The sequence below is a fragment of the Falco peregrinus genome, chromosome 13 (assembly GCF_023634155.1).
Source record: "Falco peregrinus isolate bFalPer1 chromosome 13, bFalPer1.pri, whole genome shotgun sequence".
NCBI lineage: Eukaryota > Metazoa > Chordata > Aves > Falconiformes > Falconidae > Falco > Falco peregrinus.
Window position 1 is genome coordinate 23,954,145 of NC_073733.1, and position 18,432 is coordinate 23,972,576.

Below are 18,432 nucleotides of genomic sequence, written 5' to 3' on the forward strand. Positions count from 1 at the left end.
CCTAGCAGAGGGAAAAAAAGGTTTATACCTCACCCTGGCACTTCTACTGACATCTATTAACTCACTGATGCAGGCACACAAATCAAATGTTTAAAAGCATTCCATAGGCACAGGAGTAGAGAATTCAGCTGGTTTACTGCCCTTCTTTTAGTTTCCTCCAAACTCCCATGCTGTATAAAATGCCTTTCTTTGTCGAAGTACTGGCAGGATCCCTTTGGACTGCCTCCGTGCTTCACAAGAGGCTCTGCCAGCCAAAGGTGCTGCCTCCCAGCCCTGTAGCCAGCCCCGGGCAGTACCTGCCACAAGCACAGCGTGCACAGTACTTTTAATCCACACATGAGATTGCCCACATGCCTTTCAGTGTGTTTTAATTTACAAAGTTAAAACAAGTAAATTTCCTTTTCATTGGTATTAAATAGATCAAAAGTAAATTCAGATTTAAACACATACAACTTCAGCTGATAAACAGTATTAAGAAAATCTTAGTAGGAAAGAAAGCCTGGTTTATGCATCAGAAAAATCATCTGCTTTCTCTACAGGAAAGTTAAAACACTTCATTAAAGGCAAGACATCTGCTTTTGTCCTTGCTATCCTTCCCTCAGCTGGCTTTAAACAAGAAGAGGCCATTTCCCCTTGGAAAGCACGACAACTGAGTTTATCACATACATTTTCAGAACAAATTAAAAATATGTTGTGTTTACAAGGATTACTTACCTGCATGCATTTTTGGAGGAACGTGCTATACAACCAGCTGAACAAGATGAACTACCATTCAATGAACAGGCACGCTCAGCACTCTCGTGTAATACCATTGTTTCAAAGGACTGTCACCCACATTAATTTTAGGCAGTCTGCAAGTATCAAATAAGCTTGATGTATTTTTCTTGCCTAAATCTGAAATTTTTCAATCGTGCTGTAATGTGCCCATATCTAGTTTGCTTTGGGAACCACCAGTTTGCTAAGGGGCAAGCGGATTCAATAAAAGCAGTGGCTCTACAGAACATCACAGTTTGGCTGAGAAACAAATTCCAGATTTTGCTTCTTAATTTTTTGAAGTCACATTAAACAGTTAATCATCAATCAATAAGCCTAATGCTCACTTCCACTGGTGCTCATTGCTTGTGCTCTCTGCCTTTCTAAGCAATTATATTCTACTTATAAAAAAAGGTTACCTTTTCCAACAGATTATCATCTTCCAAGTTGAAAGGCCGAGCCACTCTTAGTGAAGATCTTCCAGAAACAATTATAACATTGCGGTGGGGAAATTATTTTTGCAAGATATACTGCATGCTTTTAAGCATTTGGTATCGGGCAGATCTTACACGACAGAAAGCTGAGAGAGGCAAAGGAGAACCTGGCAACGAGCTACAGCAACTCGAATTCCTGGCTGAGGATATTAATGGCAACAATGATTAAAAATCCACCATATGCAAGACATGTAACCTCATTCAACTGGACACATGAAAGCTCAGAAAAATCTAATTTCCTACCTGCATCTAGCCAGCTAAAACCTTATGGCAAGTTACATATTTAGTGATACAAACTCACTTAAAGATTTTACAGCTGTAGATGATGGTTTCCATACTAAGGGATTGCCATGAGTCAAAAGCCGAACAAAACCAAACAACCACACCTTCACCACATAACCAGTATATTTCTGCTCTGTTTTTTCAGATGAAAACCACCTCAACTAAAAACCTTGGTAACCAGCTGAGCAGTAAATCTAGTTAATATAAAAATAATTTTCTTCTCTCTTGTATAAGCCAAGAGCAATGATACAGAAAAAACAAACCATCATGGGACTGACAAAGTCAAAAACAATCAAGGAGAAAGCTTGGATTTTAATTCCTCTTGAAATTAATTTTATGTCTTTTCAAAAACATACTGGTTCAATTAAATTTATTTGATAGATAAGTGGAATAACATTATCAGCTTGAGCCACAAGACACTACAGAAATAGAATTCCAAGGATTTCTCTAAAAGTATGGTTAAATTCTTGCAGGAAAGAAAGATCTGGCTCAAAGAATCCCACTGTAGCCATCAACAGCTTCACTATCCACTTCCCTTCAATATTTCTTTTCATCTTCATAAAGCTAATGTTTAAATTAATGGAAAACTGCACCTGAAAAGAAAAAAAAACACATTCCATACCAGTAATGGTTTAATGGAAGTTAAAAAATTCCCCATTTCCATTGTATACCCATGTCTAGGAAACACCAAAGCTCCCTGTGCAGCAACTTGGAACAGTTATGGACAGAGGTGTAAGGAAGGCAGCAAGAACAGCCACCAGCTTCACACAGTCCTGCTGGTAATGACTGATCTGCAGCGAAGCTGGAGGCCTGCCGAGAGCAACTGATTTTTCCTTCCCTTTTCTCCACACTCCCAGAAATGTAAAAGTGTACTTTTAATCTGCATATTATAGAAATTTTCATCCCAACTATCAAATACTTACAGTGTTTATAACAGAAACTGCACTGATATATAAATATATATTAGGCATATTTACACCTCAGCAGGACCCATGTACATCAATTTCAGGTCTATCTGCATGACTGCAGGAAAAAAGAATATGGTGCTTGTTTTCAGGAAAAGTGACATTTTAACAGCAGCTTTTTCACCCCTGGATGCTTCAGAGCTCTCCCCTTAGATTGCTTAATGAGAATAATGAACAACATAAATAATTTCTGTACAGTTTTCAAAAAGCAATTCTCCAAGTATCAATCCCTATGCCGAAACATAAATGACACACTTGTACACCTGTATATGGTTCACCAGGCAAGGTACACAAGCGCACCTACAGAGAACTAGAGAAGAAAGCCTCTCCCCTTTTTATAAAAAAGTATTAATAAAAGACCAAAAAAACCCACAAAACCCAAAAACCTATAGAAAAGTTTCTCACATCTCATTATAAGTACAAAGAAACAATATGTACACATTTAAGTTGAAACACTGTCCATGTAAACAACCAAATGAAAAGTCACATACAAGCAGTTAAGACTGGAATTCATATCCTACTTCACAGCAACCACCACCTTCATCATCATTTTAGTTTTCTTCCTCCAACCCAATTTTAACCTTTCGGGCAGAAGTCCTGGTGTGATATTTAGCAACCAAACAACCTACCTATCAAAACCTTAACTTACTTCACACAAACAATTTTTTTTTTTTTAAACATTATATACATACACACACACACTTTACTTGGTACTCTCCAGACAATTTCCCATTCTCAAAATGCAGACTGACATCTAAGTCCCTGTTGTAAACCAGTTTTGACTGTTTCTCTAGGACTTTTAACTCTCTAATCTATGGTCACACAAAAAGATTTCTAACCATCCAACACAAACACACTCCCTCTTACAAGAAATATAAATTAGTGTAACTATGGTGTTGAAGGCATTTGGCTGAAACACTTTCTTGACGTACAAAGGGGGATGAAAAAAATACACAATACATGAATATGAGCAAAGGCAGCTCCCTTCCACCCAGCTCCAAGTAACTGCAAAATGGACCCAACTTATTTTTTGCTGAAATCCAGTTTCAGAGTGAAAGCTCACAGCCCTACAATGCATTTTATATACATTTCACCACTCAGTAAGTGAATGAAAAAGGAGTTAAAAACATTCCTTTCCTACCCAACACAGAACAGCAATGAAGTTCTATTATTTCATAAGGCATGTTCCTCTTCAGTGAGAATCCAAGCACGAGCAAGAATTCTGCCAAGTCGTGCGATCCTATAACTTCATCTTCATCTACTCAATGTCTTGAAATTCCACCATCTCCCACTCTATTCCTCAGGTGGAATAATCCCTGTCACAGTGGGCATTTTTTATTTAACACAACTAAAGAGCACAGCTAAATAAAAAAACCCTCAGCAGCTGGCCCTTTGTATCTTTCAAGAAGAGGGACACACAAACAACCAATTTTTGCAGTTCTCTGGCTTTATCCCATAACCTGCCTTTGTACAATATCTCTCTATATAAATTAGAAAGAGATAAAGCCAATGATTAACTGCAGCATTCACGAAAAAACTCCAGTCCATGTTACACAGTCTCTTCTGTTTGGAGATCACTGAGGTGTAAAGGTGAGAATCATCCAGCTGATAACAAAGTAGAAGAGGAAGATGGGGTACACAACAAGAGCTTTGCGGTTTGGAGGCTGACTGTCTGCCAGGAAAGCTGTAGATGCTGGTGAAAAAGAAAAATACTTGAAATGCAAGCAGCACAGAACTAAAAGTCCAAGATCCCCTGCAGATGTTAATTTTGAATTAGGATCTGCATTACAATTATGTTGAAAGAGAAAACAGAGTAATCCATTGCTCAATACCAATGATCTATCAGTACCAATCACAACTTTATCACATAGAATGACAAATGCTGAATAATGTTCTGTAACAAGAGTCAGACTTGCAGATTAAGAACAGGAGAAATAATGCAAATGCATCTGTATGAAAGTAGCTTTTTCTAATAGTATTTGTAACATGGATCACAGAATAAAATACCCAGTAGCCTCACATAGGGTTTAATATTAAATTATCATCCTTCTGCCAAAGGCTATTTGCATATGACCACAAAAATCAACAGAAGCAGAGGCTGAAGCTCTGCCAACACAAAGATTGGAAGAACTGTTTCTACAATACTTTAGCAGCCTAGGAAACACCTTGAACTACAATATCCATTGGTTTACCCAACAGAATGCACACAGATCTACCTCCTTAAGCATCATGCTACTCAGCAGGCACAACAGTGTTACAATGCAAAAAGGTACTCACCTAACGTTGACCAACCAAACATAGCTACTACTACGATAAGACGTATAATGAAGCTGACAGTCCCAGAACCCGCCAGCAGTACCAGCCTGCACACCAGCATTGCTACTGTCAGAGGCAGGACACAGTAACCCAGAACACACAGGCTCTGAAAAAAGGATCTGGAAAGGGGAGACAGAAATGGGGGGGGGGGGGGGCGGGGAGGGAGAAAGTCAAATCAAAGCACTGCAGAAACCCCATGCACAGGAGCACTTTAACTGCTACTAAATAAATCAGGACTCACATAGTTCCTCCAAGAAGCTTTGAGTTTAGTGTGATGACAACTGCACCAAACCAGATTATGACAAAGACTTCAGCAAACTGGGGTCCTCCATCGTCTTTACTATCTGCTGATCCACCCTGAAGCATCCTGTTGCAGGTAACAGATAAAGTGAGCATCATTTGCAATTGATGACTGGGTTTTCATAGACTTGGAGCAGAAGACAGAATAGGAGCCTGAAACACTGATCCCCAGTTAGGCTGCAGACCAATAATTTTTCATCTGTTTTCTTGTTTTTTAGTAGTATCCTCAATTTTGTATAGGAAAGGAAAATGGTTGTGGCTCAACTGAGGGCATTTCAGTCCATTTGTTTACTTATTCTGAGAACTGAATAAGCATACAGAGGAGAGTAAAACCATAGACAACAGACTAAAAGGTGAACGTTAAAGTACCAAAAGTTTAGTAACTGCTCAAAGTAGACAGTGTAGTGCATGATAGAACACATATGCCTTAAAGAAAGCTTATAGTAACTACAGGATATAAGCAACACAAAGCCTGGAGAAGTGGGCATGCATTGATTTGAATATTCAAATTACATTATCTACTACTGCTAAAGCTTTACCATCATTTTACTGAACGGTTTCTATATCTCTGTGTGCCTCAGTTAGCTGACAGATCTCAACAACATTCCCATCCTATCCCAGGCAGATCTGCACACATATGCTCCAGTGGAGCACCAGAAACTCCTGGGAGCCACCATCATCTCCTGTCTATGAACAACAGCCTCTCTTTTTCCATTGCTTTTCCACATACACTGCAGCTCTTAGACAAAGCTTTTGGCCTGCAGGTTAGGGTCAAAGTTGGCCAAACACATGAGAATCAAGGACAAGGTGCATCGGGATGCCTCCCAGTAAAATCATTCTTAAGACAGGGAACTCTGAGAAGTTCCTTAAATCCTAAATTCAAAGATGGGTGGTCCTGATGGGCTTGAAGTGTCACAAACATTCTACAACGTAATCTAAACAAGCAGTGTTTGCTGAAGGTCAGAGAAGGATCAGATGAACTTAATCTTAACATGCATAATCATAAGTTTTGAGTTTCTCATTTCTCTAGTACAAAAGACTATAAAAACCCAAATCCACCCACTGTAAGTACTTACAGTGCAAGCGAGACACAAAGCACCAAAGGGCCCCAAAGATCCCCTGTTACCAAAGGAAAAAATAAAATCATAAGTATCATAGCATGATGCTGAGTTTCATTTTCCTGCAAACAATAAAGCACCTTTTCCAGCTCCGATGTATCACTTTCCATATTACACTTCCTTATAAACTGCTTATCTAGCATCCGCTGTGGTTTAACCACAAGAGCACCTTACACCATTTTCTAGAATACAATTTATTCAAAAGCCTTCAACTACTTAAATCTAACTGTTCTACATATTCTGATATGTTCCACTTTTAAAGAGCTTTGGTAATACTGATTTTTCATGTTTGTTATTCAGCACGCAACAACAACAGAAAGAACATGGGACAGATTGGCAAAACATCCTTTGAAGACCTTGAAAATCTTCTTATACATACAGTCTCTGAGAAGTGCACTACTCTTCTTCGGATACATGACATGGACAAATTTTTTCCCAACAGCCTTCAGATCTCTCATCTGAAATAAAGAAGTAACACTTTAATTTATCCCTTCATAAAAATTACACTTCACAACTGAAAGCAGAAAGACAGAAGTAAAGGAATATTGATGGTAAATCAAGACAGAATCCAACTCAAAAATTTCTGCAGCATTCTTTGCAAACAATGCCTACTTTATCGACATTCCTTAACAACCACAATATTTTATCCTTTAATAACAACTAATTAAGAATAATTATTTGTTTGGTCTTCTAGGAAGAAAAAAGTAATGAAAAATCCCATTAGTCAGGAGAGTTTTCTATTGGGCTCCATCTGAGGCCTCTGCCCTTGCAAAGATTTTGAGATCACAAATAAATTTTTGGGCTACAATTCAGGTATTTTTTAACCCAGAAGAACTAATTTTACACGGCTAGTTGTAAAAATAAATAAATAAATACACCCCACCCCCCCCGAGTTACAGTGACATACAAGGACAGCTCTGCAAAAATAAAGTTTTTGCAGTTGGCCAAAGCTATCAGAAAAACATGTGTTTTACCATAGACAGAGGCACAGACTCACAATAGTATCCCTAACAGGCTCATCCAGTGTGGAGTAGTCTTCATCAGGAGAGTGAGATCCAACAGGAACAGTAATTTCCCCTTCCACTGGAATATCTTCAGATATTGACACATCTGCAAGACCTGCAAACTAAATGTTTTTTTTAAACCTTTAGAAAAAAAAGAAGGACAAACCAGCTCATATTCACCGCAAATGTTTTTCAGCTGGGTTTCAGATCAAAACAGCTGCTCTGAATTCAACAGTTAATAACATGGTCAACAACAGAGGCCAGCCATTGTTTGCCCGATTTAAACAGCTCACAATCTAAAGACATGAGTAGGCACGTCCAAGCAAAGTGTTTCTTCAGTAACTCCCAGTAACCTGCTTTCTATCTTCTATTTATAGTAGATAACTAAAGGAAGTAAAAAGTTTGCTTGTGTTTTTCAAGTAGCGTAATGCCCGACAGCTATACAGCCACACCAACGCACGCAAATACACTGCCGTTCATGGACTCCATGGGGAAGCAACTCAGAAGAAACCGTACAGACATCTACAGGCCAAGCACAAAGCCAAGGCTGTTAAAAGCCAAGTATTGACCAAACAGTTTTCCTCCACCCAAGCAAAGTTAAAGTGCTCTTGTTCCAAGGGCTGGATGCAGAGAACAGCCCGACCAGCTCCACAGCAAACCCTGGGGCAGGCAGGGCAGTGGGCAGCAGGCCGGCGGCTCCCGCTCCCTGTCCTCCATGCGAACCGGCGGCCACCGCGACCCCCGCCGCCCCACACACGAGACCACGTACGGCGGCCTACCCCGGCGGCCGGGGCTCCCGTGGCGCGGCTGGGCCCTCTGCTGGCCGGCAAAGGCAAGGCCCGGGCATGCCGCGGCCCCGACCCCGCCGCCGAGTACTGCAGCCCCCCAGAGCTGGCCAGGAGGGGCCGGAAACAACCCGCCCACTCCCACCGCCACGCTCACCAACGGCCCCCCGGCACTGCTGCCCTCCGCCGCCGCCATGTTGGCTACTCGGGCGACGTGGCCGAAATACGTCATCACTACGCGCGGCGACGGCTGCCGCGTCACGCACCGCCAGGGCGTCCATGGCAACGCGAGCGGGGGCTGCCCCCCCGCTCCGCCCCGCCAGCAAGGGGGCGCCCTTGCCGCATGCCGCCGGTCCGGCCCGGAGCGGTGACCCGGACTGCAGCCCCCGGGGCCCATCCGCGGCCTCCCCCGGCCCGGCCAGCCCCGGCCCGCTCCGGCCCGTACCCCCGGCCTGCCCCATGCCCCGGCCGGCCGGTGGCGCGGGCGCGGCGGGCCTAGCCGAAATGAAACACCCTCCCGCAGCAGCGCGGGGCCGGGCCCGGAGGCGCCGCGGCCCCCTCAGGGCTCGGTGAGGGGCCTGAGCGGACCCGGCCGGGCACCGCGGCGGGACGGACCCGAACTACAAGTCCCGGCAGCGGCACGGCGGCCGGAAGCGGGGGTCGGGTGGGGCGGGGGTCGCCTCAGCCCAGCGGCCCGGCCTGGCCCGGCCTGGCCCGGCCCACAGCTGCGCAGCCCGGCACAGGCAGGCCGGCCGGCGGCGGGGGGTGTAGGCCCCGCCCGCCCGAGCCTCCCGGGGCAGGGCCGGGGGCGGTGCCCGCCGGGGCGGCGGCATGGCCGCGGCGCGGGGCTCCCGGGGCGGAGGGAGGGCGGTGTAGCCGCGCCCGCCCCGCAGCGCGGCGGTGCCGGGGGTGCCAGCGGCGGGAGGAGCGGCCGGCGCAGAGCCATGGGGCACCCGCCGCTGGAGTTCAGCGACTGCTACCTGGACAGCCCGGACTTCCGAGAGCGGCTGAAGTGCTACGAGCAGGAGCTGGAGCGGACCAATAAGTTCATCAAGGAGGTGATCAAGGACGGCAACGCGCTCATCGCCGCCATACGGGGTGAGTGGGGCAGCAGCGGGGCGGGCCGGGGTCCCGGCGGCCTGCGGGCTTGGGGCAGCGGGCGGGGGCCGAGGGCCGCGCCCTGCCCCGATGCTGCGATGTGCCGGTCGGTGGTCTGGGGATGGGGCCTCCCCGGGGCTGCCCCGGGCGCAGAGGAGCAGCCAGCGCCCCTCTGCCCGGGCTGAGCGGGGTTTCTCCTTCTTGACCATCACCCTGCGGACGTGGTTTTGGGAGCCCACCTTCGCCTTGGCTCCCGCGGAGGCGTGTGGCCCCGCACCTCGGCGCTCGGCAGCTGCCTTCGTCGCTGGCATCGCGCTGGGGTGACTGGCTGGCCACGGGCAGCAAACTGCCAGCGGCCACGCGTGGGTTGCCGGTCCGGTGCTGGTCCTGCGTGGGGACAGGTCGGATTCGGCCACCCGGGCCAGCTGGGCGCCACCGCCGGCCTTGCAGGGCACCGGCTGCCTGCCGGTTAAGCTCTCCCAGGCACCCGGCCGAGCTCTCCAGGCAGCGCCTTACTATGAGGAGAATATTCTCCTATTTGGGGGAAGGTGCTTGGTTATTTTTCTTCACCAAAGAAGGGGTGGAGTGTGCCCTGGGCCAGCATGGGTCCCCTTGTCCCCCAGCCCTGCTTCCCTCGGATGGCCTGCTGTGAGAATGAGAGGGCTCCATCCAGAAACACTCAGTAGTCCTTCTTTTGTTGTGGGTGTTTCATTCCTTTTTAATAATACCGGGAATTTTTTCAATTTAATGTCGATTTGGGTGTTGCCTTTAAGGGAGTCACTTGTTCAGAAGTACTGACTGAGACTATCAAAATACCTGGACCAGGTTGCGTCCTCTGAAACCGCCTTGTCCGTGGGCTTAGAAATTTTTTTTCATCCAAGAGCTGTAAATATGCTTTCTCTGTGTCATTTCTTACATCTTCTTTGCTTTTATAAATGTTCATTAAAATATGGCAAAAAACGTATGACACCGCAGCAGCTACAAAGGTTGCGCTTGCATCAGGTGAAGTGAAAGCAAACAAAAAAATCAGCAGGACAGACTGTGATCATACACTGCTTTTCTTGCTAGCTGGTTTGTTGTTAGTTGGTATTAATAGGTTTAGCTACTGCCCTTTTAAGAATAATCCAGAGCTTCCTTGTTATTAAGGCAATGGCGGGAATAGTCTGTGTTTACCCATCTGGAAAACAGCAAAGACAAAAGCTAGTATGACTGAAACAGCAGACATCACAGGGCTGGAAGACCCTAAAACGCACTAAAAAACCAACCCCCAAATCTCTGCTTAGTCCAGGGAAGAAAAAAACCAACCCCCAAAATGAAAACCAAAGGGATTTTAATAAGCCTGCTTGTTAACATAAATACTTTGCTTTTTCTTCATCACTTTGGTCAAAACTGTTTCCTTTTTTAATGTTTGTAAACCCTAATGCTGCACTCGGAGTATGGATGCGAGGGTGTTTCGCTAGGTCAGCAAACCCATCCCAGTGAGGCTGGTCAAGGAGGAAGGGAAGAAGTAGAAGGAAACTGAGTACACCCAGGCAGCACTGAGTGTGTACTCTGAGGCAGTACACCCCAGAACTGAGGAAACCTGAAATTTCTTGCCTGAAATGCTGTGGGGGTGTTTTTGTGCTGTTTTCTTTTATAGGAGTGCAGCTGAACCGCAGGCAGAGGGATGGGCTAGCCAAGCAGGTGGCTGGACGCGCACAGCTGGGGAGGGTGCTGGGGCCAATACCTGCCTGGGCTTCTATCGGCTCCTGGGGGGGATTCACTCCCTCCCATTTAGCTGACAGCTAACTTTAAAAAAATTCTAGGCCTTCCTCTCTGAATTCTGTCTGTCTGGAACTGTGGATAGGAATTTGGGGCTACTTGCTGTCCATTGCCCAAACAGCTTGGGCTGATGGCTGGTTTATCCCACTTGCCAGTCAGTGACAGTGGTGGCTGAAGATTTTCTTTCTGCCCCTTGGCAGTGCTGTGGGATGGATGTGTCCCTGGGCAGCTGGGAAGCAAAGATGATGATAGTCTCACCAGGAGAGAGAGTGAGATCTCTTTGTCAAGGATAGAGGGTTAATTATGATGATTGTTCTGACTGCACCTGTCTGAAATCTGTCCAGAGGTCCCTCTGCCTTACCCTTTTAATGGGTGAGGCACCCTCTTGGTGCCAAACTGTTTCAAGGTGTTGACTCACTGCACAGAATACAGACCTCTGGTGACATTACAGAATTAGATGTTGCCTGCGTGTTTGCACGCATTATTAATGAATAAACTCCAACATAAGATTTAAAGCAAATCAGTCCCCCATTTTGCTTAGACTTGTAGAAATGTCAAACACCTGCTGTCTCCAGCTGGCGGGCTCTTCAGTCTGACATGGTGATGGAAACTGCTGAACAAAAGACTCGTGTGCAGCACAGTCTGTCCGGATACAAACACATGCATCCGCGTGAATTATGCAAGCGCAGCAATGCTCGTGCAGGCTACCAAGAAGAGCAGTGTAGTTCCCCCTTGCAGGAAAATAGGATCTGCTGGGATTACGTGATCTGTAAACACAGTCTTAAAAGTCTGAGAATGCTCAAAGTTGTCTTTTATCTTCCATTTGCCAAGTAATAGGGAAAAAAGTGAGCATGACTTTATGTGGAGTTCTGCAGGACCTTCAGTTCATGTGCTGGGGGAGCCAGGTGGTATTGAGTTGTCTGTGATACGAGTAGCATGTGTGTTGTTCTTTTCTTGGTTGCTGGCAGTGTTCTTGTTGAAAGTGTCTGACCAGTTAAGGATGTCTCAGCCTACCTGCTGGGTGGTAAAATATTGGGAGTGTTCTAGCAGAGTCTCTACAGACTAAAAAAGAAAAAACCCACTTGGTATCACTTTGTTATGTCAGCAGCGGAAGATAGGCATCCATAAGTGCTATTTCAGTGACTTCTATTTGAGATTTCTGGATGTCTTTTAAGATTTTTGTAGCCCTTTTACTGGTAGATTCATTCACCGTAATTGTGTTTGTGAATTAATATGTGAACTTGAGTGCAGATTTTTTAAACAAGTCATTCAAGTAGCATGGAATTATAAATTTGTAATATTAAATGCTTCCAGTGGTATATGTCTAGTGGGTGGGTGTGCTGTTTTAATTAAATGGATTGCTTGTTTTACAAATGCATGTACTCCCTTACATTTCACAGTTTTAAACCCTTCCGCTCCGTCCCATCTGTGCCGATGGTCAGTGATGGCGAGTGGTGAATCATCATGAGGGTGACCTGGCTGCGGTGTGCTGCAGGGAGGAGTTTTGAGGCAGCCACATCTTTACTCCAGTCTTGTTTCTTGGTGTTTATTCCCAGCTCTCTCAAGGCTTACTGCAACCCCAGACCCTTCTCAGAGGAAAATTCCTGTTGATCTGGATGAAGTGATTCCCATGTGTGGCACCACGTGGTGTGCAGGTGCCCTGCACTCTCGGGGAGATGAGTGAAGGCTCAGGGGGACCCAGCTCATGGGTGCCCACCTGCTAGTCTGGAGAGGAGGAAAAGCAAGTCCCCCCTTCCAAATGCGGGAGGTGCCATGACATGGAGATCTGCTGGGGGTTGTCCATGCCAGAGAGTCAAATCTGTTGACACAGCTTGGGAGCATTGCTTCTGCTGGCTGCTGAGCCAAAACTGCCACTCCTGCTAAGATCCCAGATGGGGAGACAAGGGCAGCAGGACCCATGGTGAGGGGACGTGGGCTTTGGAGAAGAAATTAATCTCCTTCTGAGCTGCCCTTCCTCTGCAGGAGTCTGCTGACTTCAGCTTCCCTTCATGTTTCTAATGAAAAGCTGAACTTCCCTTCCCTTCCCCATCCCAGGGAGAGGCTGGAGCCACAAGGGTAAGTGCTTTCCCAGGCAGCAGGGCTTCCCCGCCTCTGGCTCTTCTGCAAGGAGAAGCAGGAGGGAGTACTCTGCCCAGCACAGCTGTTCAGGGTCCAGCACTAGAAACCATCCCTGGAAAGCCCTGCCTCTGTTTGGTTTGCAGTGGGGCAGAGTCAGGAGCAGCTCCTGCACAGGTTAGCTCAGGGTGGGGAGTGGGCTGAAGGAGGACTCATAGTAGCGGCCATGGCTTGTGCTGCTCCAAAGCACGTGTGTCAGAGGAGGCTTGTCTGAGGGCTGCAGAAAGGGCCTCCCCTACTGCCCCAAGCCCACATGAGCAGAAGGGTGTGTGCTCATGGTGGTAGTAGCGCTGGCCGGCTCTGCAGAGGGAGGAAGCAGTGAGGGGGACTTCAGCTCCCCTTGGTCTGCTGCATGCCTCTGTTTCCCCTTCTGCATAGCAGGTAGTGCTCAAGGGCTTTGTCTGAAGTGGGGGGCTGTTACCCAGGTGAGGGGTGCACTTTGGTGCTTTAAACTCCTCTTGCCTTTCAAGGGCTTAAGAGAAATCGGTTCCACCCCACCCACCCAGCTCTGACGTGTTACCAGCTGAAATAAATAAAGTACCATGGGTAAAGCCCTCCCAAGTGCTGTGCAGCTCCCCATGTTCTGGTGTGGGTCCCTGTGCAATTACAGTCACACGTTTGCGGCCTGTAAGTGTGGCATTTTTTTTCCTCTTGCTGACAGACAAACCCTTGAGAACTGACTATACATGGGACACTAACATTACTAAGTGGAAGGTTGTGCCAAATGAGAAATTAAACTGACTAAAGCAGAGAAAAATACTGTTCATTTGTAATAATCTTGGGTGTGAAAGGCCATGATAGCAAATAAGTTACTCTGAGACAGAAATGTGAGTTATTTTTGTTGTAAAGTTGGCTGCATCCCTTCTTTCTTGTGCCAGGAGTATGCAGAGTCTCTGGCAGTGCCAAGTGACGATGCTGGTCCCATACGTTGTGCTGGCCGTGCCGGAGCTCGCTGTGGCCTGGCCCGGGCTGGGGGGTCAGCCTTGGTTAGCCTTCCTCCCGGCGCTGGGGGGGCGGCTGGCGCCTTGGCCTGTGGCACGCTTTCTTGGCGCTCCCGAGGCCAGGGCTGCTCTGGGGCTGCTTCGCTCGCCTTTGAAAGCCAAGACCAGTACTTCTAGCTGGCCCCCATGGAAACTGCAAGGTCTGCCTTGCTCGGAGCGTGCAGGGCTGGCCTCAGTCCCCTTGGCCTGGCACCTATCCCCTCAGGCTGGCCAGGGCCCCGTGTGGGCACTGGGGATTCAGCCCCAGCAACAGCTTGTTTGTGTGGCAGAGCTCGCGGCCCGTGCTGTAGTGGCCAGCACCAGATCACAGACAAGATTTGCTGCCAGCTGCATGCTTGAGGCCACAAGCAAGGATGTCAGAAGTAGGTGACTGTGTAGCACCATAGTTGTTGGAAGAATGGCTCTTCACAGCATTTTCTTTCTGTGGCTCAGTATGTTGTTGGGTTTTCCAGAATCTTTCCTGCTAGCTGTGCTCTGCTGTGTGTGGTCATGCAAAACCATCTATTTCCCCCTGGTCTTTGATCTTTTCTTGTAATTATGTATCAAACTGAGTTTAAGAAATGTCAGGTTGAGGCTCTTTTTATTAATGTACAAATGCTGCAATGGTGTAAGCTGTCCTTTGAAGCTGGAAGAGCTTTGAGTTCTCATGCAAATGTTGCATGCATGGTTTTGAACCTGATTTCTGTACTGCATAAAGTTTTGAAGATTGCCTCTGACTTTGCATGTCAGTTAATTGTCCTCCCCAGGCAATGCAAGTGTTTTATCCTGGGAGGATAACCTTATAAAGGAATGTGTAGAGGCACCTATGCCTGCAAAGCACATGGCAGTCTGTAACAAAAGGGTCTGGGTGGGCTTTTCCCCAAGACTGGGATTGAATAGGAGACTCAGGGAAGGGTCCACCATTATCCTCTTCCCTGCACGTCTGGTACTGGCAGCACTGTGTGTGGGAACTTGCTTGTCTGCTTGAGGGACTCTGCAGTCCTCACTGTGGAAGACCTGTTCTCAACAAGTTCCTGTGCTGTTGTTGGAGGTGGTGTTTGAGGATTTAATGCTCTGGAGTGTAGAAGGCAGAGTGTCAACAGAATGCAGTATTTTAATGAGATTAAAGCTGCCATGGAGTGGCCTGTCTGCCTGGTTCCTACAGGAACCCCATGTGCAGGTTCATGTAAAGTCTATAGAGACAAAGGCTTGAATCTATTACTACAGTGTGTTACAGGCAGATACTGGTTTTTGCCTATGTCTGAACAAGCCTAAGGCTCCTCTGGAGAAGGGGGAAGAGGAATGTGTCTGTCCCACCGGTGTCCATGTGCTGGCTCAGGAAGGGTTGCAGTTTGCCAGGCAAACATTAGCTCTGCACTCCCGGCAGAGCTTGGCATCAAGATGTCTGCATGAAAAATATCCTGTCCCACAAAGGCAGCTTATTTGGGAGCCAGCATATGGCACATTAATGAAGATGTGCATAGAAATCATCCATGTGGATGCACAGAGGCCTTCTGTCTCATGGAAAGCCACTCATTAAACTGCCCAGTATAACTAGAGAAATCTGGTGTCCGAACAAGACTCATGTAAGCAGTTTTTCTGAGGCCACTGGCTAGGTGATTATGAAGAGGCTGCTCATGTGCCCATGTTGGTAATGCAGAACAGTTCCAACTTCTTCAGATTTGGTCTGTCCTTTTTCTTCCAGTTGTATCACAACAGTCAGTACCTGAGCCTTGACTTGAATGGTTCCAGGATCAGACCCTGTACCAGTAGGCATGGCTCTCAGTACAAAGACTTGGCCCTGGCTGGGTATAATCAGCTGAACAAGGTCTTGGTGGCCTCATTAGCTTGGCCAATCTGCTGTCCCTGCATTTGGAGATGGTGTTCAGCATTAGACCAGCTTAGGGGGAACCTCAGCCTGGAGCTGCAGACAGCAAGCAACTGAACGCTTCTACCTGGAGTGGGGCTGAGTTCAGCCAGGTATCAGCCTTGCTGCCTCATCAGTCACCTTCCAGATGAGGGACATTGGGGAAAACATTGCAGAGCAGAAATGCAGATCTCTTGGTTGTCCCCTCATGGTCTCCCCCTGTAGTGTCACTGGAGCCTTTTGTTTTACTGTGGAACTGGTTTTCCACCCATGCTGGTGGCACTGGGAGGAGCTGCCTTGGACTGACTTTCCAGAGGGGGATGGCTCACTGCTGCAGGGACACCTTCCCCCTTTCTCCCAGAGCACATTACGCTATAGCAGCAAGTGTTAAGCCATTTCTGGACTTTAGCAGGGGAAAAATGACTTGCTGGAAAATATATCGCTCCCCTCTGCCAATAATGTATTCTCTTGTATTTGTTCGCTCCTTGCTGGTTTTCTCCCATCACCCAACACGGTGGGTTTCATTCAGTAAGGGCTCCAGTTAGTGCTGATAACTTTTTAAATTTTCTCCTAAATTTTCAGCTGTAGTTGTTTGCAGACATCAGCTTAAAACAATCAATTGCTTTAGAGTGGTGTTGTGTGGACCTAGACACCACCTAGACCAGTTACACTCAATGAGTTAAAGACATCAAGGCCATGCAGTTTTAGCCAGGAACTAGCCAGAAACCTTTCTCTGGAAAAGAAGTATGCAATAAGAGAATGAAAATGTCTTGAGGATTTGGAGACCTATGTGCTCCTAAGTATCACTGTGCTACAGCACTGGGGTCTGTGGTTTGCACCATCTTATAGCAAAGGTGATAGTAGGAATACCTGGAAGCTGTTTACACAGAGACTTTTGGAGGCCTTTAGTAGATAAACTCTGTGTGTGTGTGTGTACCTGTATGTGGGGCAGACCACAGTGTTCTGCAGTACTGGTAACACACAATACCATTTACAGAAGTGCTACTTACTGGAAGTACTCTGGCTTCATAACCTAATAGGATGTTCATAACAATATTCATCAAATGTGATGACTTCCACTGAAAAAAACCACATTGCCTTCTTTTTCCTCTGTGGGCCTATACCTCTGCCTTTGAGTGGAGTGGCAGTTCAAATTCCCTGTCCCCTGCAGCAGCTCTGAAGCGATGCTCAACTTGCAAAAAAAAAAGTTTCTGTGTCTGTATCTCAACGCAGTGGACTTCAGCTCATGTGCGACCAGTGCTGCTCTCCCTGGTGAGCATCTGTGCTCTGTGGGTATCCTCAGGACAGGTAGGAAGAGGGAATCTTTTTGCAGCCAGCAGATGATGAAGCAGCTCATTTTCCTGGGCTGTAGGCCATGTGCACAGAATCTAGGGCCCCAAGTTGGTGCAAATCTAAACCAGACATGCTTTAACCAGAAACTAAAAAAACAATAGCAAAAAAAAAAAAAAAGGAGCAAAAAACCCTTCCAAAAAGGCAACCCTCCCCACAGCCATCAAAGCTGTATCTTCAGATGCAGGCCAGAAAAACGAGGAGCGTGCACAGTATCTCCCTACTCCAGTTGCAGGGTGTATCTTACCCCTTGTTTCAGGGCTTGACATGCTCCAGGCTGGAGCAACTTGCTTGCCCTGCACATGGACACTGTCATGTTTGCTTTGCTGTGTGGCTGACGCATTGGGCTTGGTGGCAGGGCAGGTGGCTGCATGGTGATGGCTCCCGTGTGAGCTGTGTGGTGCTGGGCTCCATGGGTGCAAAGGCTTCGCTCCCCTCCCTGCCTCTGCTGGCTCTGGTCCCCAGCCTCCCCCTGGGACTGCTGGCTTCTGCTGGTTACAGCTGCTCCATCCGTGTCCTTGTCACCTGCACGAGGGGTATTCAGAGTAGGCATGAATATTGGCTGGGGTCACTTCCTGCCCCTTGCCAGTCCCCGCTGCAGCAGCACCATGCGTCAGCTCTCTCTCTGCCAGCTCAGGGGCTGGTGAATGGGCTGTGGCCCAGCCCTGGGCCAGTTTAAAACAAACCAATGTGCAGTATTTTGTGAAGGCTTTTTTCAGCCCGATCAGTGCCACAATACACCTTCTGGGAACTTGCCTGTATACATCGGCACAAAAGGCCAGGGCAAGAGGTTAAGTTGTTTTCACATGTTTGAGTATATTTTTTTCTTCTGTCATGCATGAGAGATGAAGAGAGCTTTTCATTCATCTTCTGTTGCCTTTCCTGGCTCCTTCCCTGGGAGGATGTGGGTGTTATCCATGTTTTGTAATGTGTCTGACAGCCCACGGGCTCACAGCAGCACTGCTGCTGACCAAAGAGTTTCCTCTTGAGTCACTATGTGAGGACTCAGCTTTTCTGGCTTTTTTCTTCAGAAATTTTTGTAATATTTTATTTATTAATTCTGTTGGTAGCACACTGGTAACTACAGATGTGGCATCCTGCGTTCACTGTCCTGCTGTGTGTCATCTCAGCTTTGTGTAGCGGCTTCAGCATCCCCACTAGTTTGTGCCATGATGTGCAGCCAGAAGCCTCCCTGTGTCACAGTCCTGGCCGTGTGGCTCCTT

At 47.1% G+C, this 18,432-nt stretch overlaps 2 protein-coding genes across 5 annotated transcripts in view; one reads left to right on the forward strand and one right to left on the reverse strand.

Moving 5' to 3' along the window:
- Positions 1 to 351: 351 nt before the first annotated feature.
- Positions 352 to 8,564, reverse strand: YIPF6 (Yip1 domain family member 6). Of its 2 annotated transcripts, none has more exons than XM_055818420.1 (7): positions 8,175 to 8,564; positions 7,226 to 7,354; positions 6,608 to 6,686; positions 6,187 to 6,229; positions 5,052 to 5,177; positions 4,772 to 4,929; positions 352 to 4,187 (listed from the first exon to the last, which is right to left on the reverse strand). In XM_055818420.1, the coding sequence occupies exons 1-7, from the start codon at positions 8,412 to 8,414 to the stop codon at positions 4,069 to 4,071; spliced, it is 894 nt and encodes a 297-aa protein (XP_055674395.1). In that variant the 5' UTR covers positions 8,415 to 8,564; the 3' UTR covers positions 352 to 4,068. The 2 variants fall into 2 exon arrangements, with proteins under 2 accessions (XP_055674395.1, XP_055674396.1); XM_055818421.1 differs by having other exon boundaries at positions 7,203 to 7,354; positions 8,175 to 8,273.
- A 210-nt stretch (positions 8,565 to 8,774) lies between these two features.
- OPHN1 (oligophrenin 1) overlaps positions 8,775 to 18,432 on the forward strand; it is a 68,204-nt gene continuing 58,546 nt past the window's right edge. For all 3 annotated transcript variants that reach the window (XM_055818416.1, XM_055818418.1, XM_055818417.1), the window contains exon 1: positions 8,775 to 9,115. In XM_055818416.1, the coding sequence (XP_055674391.1) occupies positions 8,962 to 9,115 (154 nt within the window). In that variant the 5' untranslated portion in view covers positions 8,775 to 8,961. The remainder of the gene's footprint in view (positions 9,116 to 18,432) is intronic.